The sequence below is a fragment of the Diorhabda carinulata genome, chromosome X (assembly GCF_026250575.1).
Source record: "Diorhabda carinulata isolate Delta chromosome X, icDioCari1.1, whole genome shotgun sequence".
In the NCBI taxonomy this organism is placed as follows: domain Eukaryota; kingdom Metazoa; phylum Arthropoda; class Insecta; order Coleoptera; family Chrysomelidae; genus Diorhabda; species Diorhabda carinulata.
This window is the reverse complement of record NC_079472.1, coordinates 21,619,008-21,630,721: the sequence shown is the minus strand read 5'-3', so window position 1 is coordinate 21,630,721 and position 11,714 is coordinate 21,619,008. Positions and strand designations below refer to the sequence as shown.

At 30.9% G+C, this 11,714-nt stretch overlaps 2 protein-coding genes across 2 annotated transcripts; one reads left to right on the top strand and one right to left on the bottom strand.

The window, feature by feature from the left end:
* The first annotated feature begins 192 nt into the window (after positions 1–192).
* On the top strand, positions 193–8,392 carry LOC130901074 (zinc finger protein 271-like). The gene is made up of 9 exons (XM_057812161.1): positions 193–358; positions 435–600; positions 738–973; positions 2,019–2,208; positions 2,264–2,433; positions 2,518–2,820; positions 5,668–6,229; positions 6,316–6,614; positions 7,485–8,392. Exons 1-9 carry the CDS (start codon positions 218–220, stop codon positions 7,710–7,712), a joined length of 2,295 nt encoding a protein of 764 aa, XP_057668144.1. The 5' UTR covers positions 193–217; the 3' UTR covers positions 7,713–8,392.
* A 96-nt stretch (positions 8,393–8,488) lies between these two features.
* On the bottom strand, positions 8,489–11,616 carry LOC130901075 (ubiquitin-like-conjugating enzyme ATG3). The gene is made up of 6 exons (XM_057812162.1): positions 11,386–11,616; positions 11,062–11,284; positions 10,777–11,000; positions 10,578–10,721; positions 10,394–10,521; positions 8,489–8,771 (listed from the first exon to the last, which is right to left on the bottom strand). The coding sequence occupies exons 1-6, from the start codon at positions 11,455–11,457 to the stop codon at positions 8,621–8,623; spliced, it is 942 nt and encodes a 313-aa protein (XP_057668145.1). The 5' UTR covers positions 11,458–11,616; the 3' UTR covers positions 8,489–8,620.
* Between the last annotated feature and the right edge of the window lie 98 nt (positions 11,617–11,714).

Here is an 11,714-nt window from a genome sequence, read left to right as displayed (position 1 = left end):
TCATTGTTGACCACAGAAGAAATTCATAAATAAATAATAAGCATTTTGAATTGTCAATAATAAATTAAAGAATTTTGTTGGCTCCCAATTAAAGCTCTTGATACAAGGCAATATAAAAACGCTTTTATATAATTTTAGCCAATAATAGTATATTTCAAACTTAACGCTTCTATCATAGTGACAGCAACAACTGTCTTTAAATGTACCTTAAACAAAAATGGAAGATGAAGTGTTACTTTGTGAATCAAATTTTTGCAGGCTTTGTGGAGAAAAGAACGAAAACGGCGTATATATATTTAGTAAAGATGAACATTCTACAAATTTAGAAAACTTAATTAATAAATATTTACCTATAACTGTAAGTAAATATTTTATTTAGTATTTAACTTGATCCTCCTAGTAGTATGGGAAATTTAAATATCTTTAAATTTTAGGTCGACATTCACCAAAACTTTCCAAAATATATTTGTCCGGGATGCCATATACAATTAGAATCGACAAAATTATTTTTGGATTTAATAGTTGTAGGCCAAGCAAAATTAAGAGCAATATTACAAAAGCAGCAAGATCTTCAAAATTCAGTTACTTTGGAGCTTAACTGTTAGTTTTAATTTACACTTTGATTATGAATTTGAATCACAATTTGTTACACATTTTAGAATTAAGCTATAATAAATATATATTATTTTGTACATCAAATAAAGATATTTTGAAATTTTTATAAGATTATATTTCAGGTAATGATCCTTTTTATACAAGAGATCACACTTTGAGATTGAATGCAGAAGGGTTAGATAAACCTAGAAGAAAAAGAGGTAGACCTGCCAAAAAACTTGTTGATAATGAAGAAAAAACACAGTCTGAAGGGAAGATTGAAGAAACAAAAAATAGCAAAGAAATAGAAGATATGGAAACAGAAAACAGGAGGAAAAGAATAGTTCGAGCACCTGTTCGATTTCAAGGAGTTGTCCAGGTAAAAATAAGTACTTAACACCTTTGTTGCGGAAGAAGTATTATACCTCCTAGCTATAATTTCCCAACTACTGACGAAGTAATATGCCACCTCTACTATGCCATTTAAGTTCAGAGAAACAACCAGATACGTCGTTTTCTTGTCTTAATAATTCAGTAAAATCAAGGCCCTCATAAAATTATTTCCGTTTGGAAGTAACTTTAAGGCAAGAGCTCTAGTGGCAAACACTTGAAAAAACAATTTCAAATAAAAAAAATAAAGAATATCTTCCATTTTCATTGCAGGGCTAATAGTATTTAGTACTAAGTAAACTGACATAACTAGAATATCTGAAGATTTTTATTTCTTTAGTTATGCATTTTTTAAATTAAAAGTGCAAATGGTCCTATACTATACATGGCATGACCAAAGTCAGACTTTATAGAGTACCAATGGCAGACATTCTGTTAATATTACTAAACTAATAACATAATAAATAAAATGTTGAAAAATCAAATAGTATAATTCTAATTATTCAAATAAAAGATACAAAAAAATCATCATTATCAGTATCTGACAATGCAGATTACTTCAGTGAAAATTATTTTTCATAAACTTTCACTTAAATTTTGGTATAAATTTCGATGGCAATACATGAAACCATTTAAATCAGATCTTGTACTTTTTTGGATCAAGATCCAGTGGCGGATCTACATATTTGCCTCCTGCGGGCTATTTATCTTTTGCCGTCCCTAGTGACCTGTGAAATTAGCTCACAATCATATAAATTACATTTTTAATCAATAAAACATTAAAATGTGGGAACTAAGGTTTCGTCTTTGATTATTTTCATGTATAGAATTATTAAAAGAAATTTTCAAGAGAAGAAAATTTGATATACTACTTTTAAAGTAAGGAAGATATGTTTTGAAACTATTCAACACTTGTATGAATAAAGCTTATACAATGATTCTCGTATTTGCAATAAAACTAACCCGCAACGAAAGTGTTGAAGTATAAACCAATAAAATTGCAGGAATTAATATTAACTACATATATGTATTAGGGGAAAGAATTAGAGGATATATTGAAAAAGGAAGGAGTTATCGATGAGGAAAATAGAATAATTGAAATAGACAAAGAAGATGTTCGCAAAACGTCGCGTCAAGTAGTTATAGGTAGAACTGAAGGTAAATCTGGAGAAGATTTAGGTAGACCAGTTTTTATAAATAGAGTAAGAAGTAAACCAAAATCAGGTACTCGAAATAAAAATGAACCATAAAACTTTTTTGACATTCGATCGTTTTTTAGTTTTATTCAAAAGGGCTGGGATGGGGAACTTTGAGTGCAAAATTTGCTTGAAAAAGTTTATACACAAAGTTCATTATAACTTTCATTTGAGATCACATGAAGATGAAGGTTTGAACGTAAAATCTTTGGAAAATGAAAATCTTGAAAATCCACCTGTAACTGAACAGGAAGTGAGTATATTATCCTCAATTTATCATTTCTGATGAATTATTATTAATTTTTGGTGAATATTTATATATCTCTTTGTTTCACAGAATACCGTAGATTTTTCAGATGTTATAAATAACGAATCACCTCCAGAAATTCAAGATTCTCAAAAAAATAATAAACAACACATGTGTAAAAAATGTACAGAATCATTTTCAACTCTCGAAGAGTTGAAAACACATTTACAAAGACATGGATCTAAAAAATACATATGTGATATTTGTGGTAAAGTCTTACAGCATAACAGTAGTCTTTTGTATCACAAACAAACTGAACACACCAATAAGAAATTTGTATGCAATACCTGCGATAAAAGTTTTAAACATCAACAACTTTTACAGAGACACCAGGTAAGTTTTTATTTTTATTTTCACTCATAAGAATGTATGTTAAAAAATATTTTTATAAGTTTTTTGGAAATCCAGATCCATCAACCTGTTTAGAAAATTTAGATGAATATGATACATAATAATGAAATCCGTTGCAACAATTGTCCCTGATAGGGTAATAAAAGTTTTATACATTAATGCCAGTTTCATAATCCTACCCTAACTGGCACTTTAAATAAAGGTTCCTTTAGATTAAAGGGCCCTTTAACTTGGTTGTTGTTGAAGTGACCTACCCTACTGGCACTTTAACCAAAGGTTCCTTTAGATTAAAGGGCCATTTAACTTAGTTGTTAAAGTGAAGTGGTCCATAATAGTCCATTGAAAAGTTACATAGGCTGAATATTGTTTAGAAAACGCAATTTTATTCATCAAGCTTAACCCCAACTTTGTGGGGTTGTCGCCTTTGCTCCCAGACGCCATCTTGGAAAAAGGGGTGAAAACACCTTTTTCGCGATATCTCTATCAATCTTACAAAAAATTTGTTGGACATATTTTGTTACGAATTGCTTTGCCTACAATTATGTATATGTGACTTGTTGTTATAAATCCAAAATTTAAAAAGTTATGAGCAAAAAAGTGAAAAAATATCATCAAGCATTTCCTATTTTGCGTATGTGAAACGTTGAATGGAGATTGACATTAATCTGTCCTTTTCCAATATGCGTCGTTAGAAAAAGAAACGAAATGAAACGTAGAAATGAGTATTTTATTAAGTCGGTAACATTTCTTTTGGCTTGATACCTGGTCACGAGCAACGGGTGAACAAAAGGTTTGTCGTCCAAAAATGAAAAAAAAAATAACCATGTTAATGGTGTGTGCAAATGGTATTGGAAGTCATATGCTAAAACTGCTAGTTGTGGGTAAATCTCAAAAACTCCGAGGATTCAAAAACACAAAAATTAAAAACCTTCCTGTTGTTTGTAAGGATCAGAGGTGGGCGTGGGTAACACAAGAAGTGTTCAGTGACTGGTTTTTCAATCTTTTTGTGCCTGCTATAAAAAAGCCCGATAAAAACCCTTTTACTGATAGATAATGATCCTGGATATCTAGATATGGATGGCTTATAAGTTAAAACACAGAATGGCTACATAGAGGTAATTTTTTTTGGATGATAGGACTTTTTTTATTGTTTCGAATGTTTTAGGTTATGTATTTGCCGAAAAACGTCTACTGATGGATATTGTGTTCCAATCAGACGCAGACATCACATCACTTTTGAAGAAATTTTGCATTAAAGACAAAGATGCGGTTATTAAAGCAGCATTTGCATGGCATCAAGTGAAACCGTCATCTCTAATTCAATCCTGGAAAAATATTAGGCCAGACAATCCAATGCTTTGAGCAAAATGATAATGAAAAAGAGAATGCTAATGATAGCAACGAAGTTATAAATGACACACACTTTTCAATAAAATTAATGCTCCTACAGAAGACATAAGCAGATGGATTATAGAAGGTAACTTGAATGCCAACTTTACTGACGAAGAAATGGTAAAAGAAATCACATCTAATGAAGATGAACCATTAAAGAAGTTTCCGAACGCTAAAAATTCTGTCAGCTGTGACGAAGCTATATCAGCTGCAAATGTTTTGATACGAGTGAGAACTTGATTGCAACAACATTTTGGTTCTAAAACTTCTTGAAGAAGAAGAGTCATAACTAGCAGTCACCACAAAAAGACATACTTTTTCAATGTTTACAATAAAAGATTTTTTTATGTTAAAACTAATGCAAAAATAATTATGAGTGTATGTTTTCCAATTTTTTATAGGCTGGGTGTTGATAATGAAAGATAGTAGATGTTTTTGAGTATATGTAAGTGCGTGTACACAGCTAAAATCGTTCAAAGAAATATAAATATTTGATAATCCGACCACCAGTCGGTTCCATAACTGTCGGTTTATCGAGTGCCAACTGTAGTGTAATAAGCTAATTTCACATTACCCCAGCAGTCGTTTAAGGACGCCGGGTAACCGACCGTCGGGAAAAGAGGTGACCTGCACATATATTAGACAGCTATACGGCATGCCCGAGAAATCACTGTTATTACCAATAGAATTGGCGATCTTGTATAGACGTTAAGAGAAAAAATAGGATACAGAACTTCAATCCACGCGCTTCTGGTTTTAAGTAGGTTCTTATAATGTTCATCTATTTTATCCCATAAAATGGGTCGATTCTGTACCAATGTAATTAGAAACTCGATGTCAATTTCAGCCTTGGCACAAAAACAATTATATACAGGCAGTAACCTGCAAAGTATTCAAAATGCAGTTGATTACACGACCAATGCCGGATAGATGTGTATACACGACACCGACAGCCGTTCATCGCAGTGGGAGCTGCAGGCTTACTATGGTAGATACCCGACTGTCGTGTATACGACTACGACATTTGTCGGTCAAATGTGAATACATACTTCATCCCAACAGTCGGTTACCCAGCGTCGTTTAAACCAAGGTTACTAGAATAATAGAAAGTCTGTGAAAATAACAAGATGCGCACTAGACAAGTGACGTCACCGGTTCTTCACAGCTATGAATTCGTTAGTTAGAAATATATTTGTTCGTTTGTATAGCCAGATCAGCAAGAGATAACACACATCCTCATAATTCGAACATAATGTTAGTGAGTTAAAGTTTGACATAAGAATATAAACAAAACAAAAATGTTAACATAATGACGTAGCTGGTGTTCTAGCAGCAGATCGTTTGTTTACAAAAACATGCACATGTCACAAACCTTGGTTTAAACGACTACCGGAGTAAAGTGAAATTAGCCATATATGTTATTTATAATCATTACAGGTTGTTCATTCGGAAGCAAGACCTTACATCTGTCCCATATGCAACTCATCTTTTAAAACGAAAGCAAATCTAATCAATCATGAAGGGGTTCACACTGGTGAAAAGCGATACGAATGTACGGAATGTAATCAAAAATTTGCACATAAAACATCATTCAGCCTGCACCAAAGATGGCATGAAGGCAAAAAGCCATATACTTGCGAATATTGTAATAAGAAATTTTCGCAAAATGGGAATTTGTTGGAGCACAAGAGAATACATACTGGAGAAAAACCATTTTTTTGTGAAGTTTGTGGTAGACATTTTACCACATCGTCACAGTTAAAGGTACACGTTAAAAGACATACAGGGGAAAAACCGTGGCAATGTGATGTCTGTGATAAAAGTTTTTTGCACAAAGATTCCTATATATATCATATGCGTCGCCATTTTAACGAGCGTCCTAATGTTTGTAAGTTATGTAACAGAAGCTTTACTGAACCATGGGGACTTAAGAAGCACATGCGTATACATACAGGAGAAAAACCTTTCAATTGCTTCTTCTGCAATAAATCCTTTTCTGGTAAGCAAGTTACAAAAATTGTAAATGTAAAACTATTATATTCAATAACAAGATAGTAACATTTTTGCATTTATATTTTGTTTCAGATAAATCTAATAGGGATAAACACACCCGTACACACCTCAGATTTCAAAACAAAAATATTTCTATTACGAGCAACAAAGACCTTTCAAGTATCGAAGAAAAGAAGAATTCCCTCAACGATCTTCAATTGACTCAATTAGTCGATCAACAAGGAAATCCTATCAGTATTATTACACAAGATGGACAGACTGTACCAGTTGTTACTTCCGGCAATGACGCTGATAGTAATTTACATGGATTATTACCAGATGGTAGCTTAGTACCAATAGAAATTGCTGTACAGGATAAAGAATTGGAAGCAGTGAGTTTATTAGTCTACTTTACGGTATTGGAAAAAAATGTATGGAATAAAGAAATATTAATGTAACTAGTCAACTTGTGCCACTATTGGAGGTTTATATGAAAGATTACAATTTTTGCTTTAAAGTACAAACTACCCAAGAAGTTTTTCAAAATTCAAACCAAAATTTTTTAAAAACCAGTTGGATGAGTTTTAGAAAGGTGGTTGTCCTGCTCACAATAAAGTGATCGAATACTAAAAATTATTCGATCCATTGAAGTTTACGTTTAGTCTCTGAAGACGATAACTTGGTTATCGAACGCGGGTAAACAGAGTGTTCAGTATGAATAACACCAACGGTTCCAGAAATTCCAACTTAGAAGTGAGACCTGAGTTCTTACCAGTACTCTGCACAAGCTTGAGAGCTCAGCTTTAGGGAGTTTCAGATTGAAAGTGAAGTTGAGGACATCAAGTTGTCTGATCTTGATATCGAAATAAACAATTATGTATAAAATACTAAATGATTGCAACTACTCATTGATTTTGTGTGGTTATTGAGAATATTAACTCATATTACGCGTTCCTTTTATTCACTGAGCAGTGGCGTCATAATCTAATTCAGTTCACTTGAATTTAAATGGAAAACAGCTATTATCGTTTAGAAATTACATTTTTGACCTCTTGTTTTGCAATTAATTAACTTCGATGATAATAAAATTACAAAAAGTAAGGGACAAGAATAATGTCGTGGGAATCCAGTGGAAAAGTCAAGTTTATTAAACTAACGCAATGCTCTATATTGAAATTCCTTTATTCTAAAAACTATTTTCCAATATCGTATGAAATTAATATGTGTGTTTGTGATCTTTTCTAAAATATTATCATATTCAGGAACTCGCCCAAGGAACTCCATTAAATATATTACAGACGGTAGAGCCAGAATCTGTTCCTATACAAAAAGTACTCCAGCCCAAAGATATTGTTCAACAATTAAACCCAAATTTCCAGTTAATAACAAACAATGAAGAGGATCAAGTTTGCTGGATAACATATTCTATAGAAGATGAGGATAATCTGTCACAAGAGTTAGTGCTAGAATCGGCTCTAGTAAATAATTAACATATATTTTATTATAGAGATTCAAGGACTAATACTTTCTGATCGAATTTTTTTACCTACACAATATTGTTGCTACTACTTAGTTATTAAATTTACTGTGCAATATTTTCTTAAATATTAAATATTGTTTTTTCAAATGCTATGTAATATTTTTCTATTGAGGTTGAAAAAGTTATTCAGAGCTGTGGTATTCACTGTCTTTAATCGAATACGGTTTTTAAACAAAAAAAAATTATACCTCCCGAACAATATGGATTTAGAGGTAGTCAAAGAATGATTGCTCAAATAATAAAACTCTAATTTCATTAGAGAAGGCTTCCAGGAAAAAAATAAGTCAATCACGGTCGCAATTGACATTCAAAAAGCTTTTGATTCCGTATGGATCGATTTAATTCATAAATTGATGAATTTAAATATACCTAATTATTTAAAAAAAAATTCTACATTTCTATTTGATAAATAGAAAATTATACGTTAAAGTTCTTAGCAAGTGATTTTTGTTAAAAAACTTTTATAACATAAATATATTTCTGATTACTCTATTTGTGGAATATATTCCACCAAAGAAGAAAATAACATAATACACTAGAGAATTTCGATTCTGAACTCATATTTGAGGTTAAATTAAACTACCAAAGTTATAATTATTATAAATATCTTTATGGAAAAGAATGTTTGCTTAAGAACTAATATTATTGACAGTATCATTTTTTACAATGGTGGTGAAATGACAGTTTTTTAAAGTGTCTACGTTTCTTTCAAATAAAGTACACATATTTTAAACTTAAAATTTAATTTTTTTATTGTATCGTTTTTCACATATTAAATGTAAGTTCTGTTCAGTTTTGATGTGTTTTTTAAAACATTTTAATATTTAACAATTTTTAATAATACAGCTAATATCAAATTTACATAGTGAAATTCTGAGTGTAGTCATATTCAACAGTAGGTATGACGGATTGCATAAATTTTAAAAATATAATTAGATACATGTGCACTCCCAGTTCTCCTCCTCCTTCCATTACAGTTTCTATGATACTCTTCATGACTTCTGCATGTCTAAAAAAAATTATAAAAAGTTTGTTGAAATTTTTTTTTAGTGAGAAATGTTCAATAAAATCTGAATTATGTAATACAAAATCAATTTTTTCTTAAATTTAAGTCTCATTTTGTTAGTTGATCAGAAACAAGCATCGTCAAATTTATATACACATAATAGAATGATTATATTTGAAATTATAAGTGTTTCCATTTTCTTGTAACATTATTACCTTATCAAATTAAGATATACAAAGCTCACTAAAGCTCAATAGAAATGTAAACACCCTGTAAATTACTGTTTTAATTTCAATGGTTAGTTTATTTAATAATTAAATTAAAATACATTTAGATTATATAATATCAATAGACATGAGTATTATTGGTATGTGATTTGATTAAAATCAACAACTTACTTAGACAGTCTTTCGAAATATAGGTAAATTCTTATTTAGACTTGGAGATAGATAAACTCAATGTTTATGTTACAACAAACAATTCATGTTTGTTGTGGTAATTAATTTAATTGGTATTTGTAAAAGTATGAGTTGGCAAAATAGTATTTTTTATAAATAAATGTAAAACTTCAAAACAACTTTAAATTTATAACATGAAATATTTAGGGTATAAAATTTTTGTGGGTAAGGTGGCTTTCATCAAAACATAGTGGCAATTGAAGCAATTGGACGAAACAAGTCACTGTTTACAATCCCTAAGCAGTAGAAGTGCAGTCAGTTTTATGAAAAATGCCACCACAGAAATTTATATTGAATGCAATTTTATTATGTGAAATATTTATTCCAAGCTATATGTCTTCACCAAGCCACCATGTTGTGGCTCTCGCCTACAACACTTTTCTGCTTTAGTAAAATGGGAATTTCAACAATTGTAGTGGAGAACATAGTGGGTTCTGAGTGGAATGTATCCAATATGTCCATTTGGCTTTAAAAACAATTTTGGCCACTTAACCAATGACTTCTTGATTGTATTTGTGTTTCAATTTGCAGTTTGTTACCTAAGTCACAAATTTTATCAGTTTTCTAGTGTATATACAGTTATATCCCAAATTAAATACTTCAGATGTATCAGTAAGATGGAGAAATGAAATTATGAGAAAGATACAAAAGGTAGCTGATTTAAAGGGACGGCATAGCAAAACGCACGCACACAATTATCAATAGAAAACTGTGGAATTTAATTTCACGACCACATAGTGAGGAAAAGCTGAACACAATGGATTAAATGATCCAGGTCGCGGAGGTGTGAAAGCAGTGATATATTTGTAGAATTTAATTCGGGGTTTTATTAAGAATAATACAAAGTTAGCTGTTTTGAACTATACGATTATCACAAAAACTGATACATCAATCAATCATCAATTGTTTTATTATTACCCAACCTAAAACTTGTAAATATATGAAATATCAAATATAATTTTTTACTTTCTGTGATGATTTGTCCTAATTTCAGGTCTCTTTTAATTGAAATTTTTTAAAAACAGATAAAGACTGAAGTATGTCAAAACTTCCAAGTTTTTAAAAGAAAGTTAAAATAAAGAAGACCTAAAATATATAGAAATGTCTAAGAAGTAAAAAGTTTAAGAAAATAATTTTTTACTTGAGTTAGTTTGATGTACTATTTACCTGCACGGATGAACACTAGCCATTTTTGGTACACTAAGGTGAGGATGTGTTTCCATTGTTACAGTTTTTTGTACATAATCTTTACTAATATCTTCATATAATTCATCTACAGTTAGTGGTTCACGTTTCTACAATGTGGAAAGTTACTAATTATTGAAAGTAATTCATAAAAAAAATTACTCACTTCATTGTAGCCTGTAAGCCATAATCTAGGAGTTTGATAATATTTGTCATAAGTAATATGCAAATCATAAGTTCTAGTACGCACAATTTCACCATCTTCATCTAAATTTTTTTTCAGTTCTACAGGCTCAATTACTTTGGCAACCTAAAAGATTTTATGTAAAATAGACAAACTTCATCAATATTAGTTACCACTTTACCTGATCATCTTCCAGCATACCACTTTCTTCAAATTCCTCCATATCTGCTGCTTCTTCATCATCCTCATCTTCATCATCATCACAATTATCTTTCAGGGCAGCTTCTTCCATACTTTCCGCTTTTGTACTCTCTAAAGTCATTTCAGATACTTTGTTTTCTACAGATGACATTTCTTTATCATAATGATGAGTATCTATCCACCCATTATCTGCATCATCAGATTCTACAGAAATTAATAAATGAATATTTACATAATATGTTTCCCAATTGATTTAGATTGTTACCTATAAGTTTCTCCATTTCTCTTGAGTATTCCATTTGCTCATATCTTCTCGAACACGGTACATTTCTTGTGATTAAAAATTGTTTATTTTTCGGTAAGTACGATTTTGCTTTAGATTCATCTCCTCCAGCCCATTGCCAAGTTGGACAATGATGCACCAAGTGATCTCCAGCAGCAATAAATTCTTCAGGTGTAAGAACTCCCGTTTCTTTAAACTTTGATTCCTAAATAGCAAGACTTATTAATACAACAATAATTCACATTTTTATGTTTGAAAAAGTTTTTATAAACAATTACAATAAGAACAAATTAAATGAAGTTTTACCTTCAAAACAGGCGTAAGGTATTCACCTACTGCTAATGCAGTGCCTTTAACGCTGTTTATTACGTTCTGCATGTTTTAATAGAATTCAATTACCCAGTTAATTGAAATGAAAAATCAATTTACTTGTCGCCAGTCCGACTAGACCGGGCTCCACAGTAATCTGTATGCTAATCTAATGTTGTTATCAATGTGTCAAATCAACATGGAACATTTATAATAGATTCACAGACTGTTGTCACAATAGAGGCAACTTATGTACTATTCCGATAACAGTGCCACCTACAAATAGTTCCAATTTAAAATATATTCTTGTTTATTCAAAATTGTTA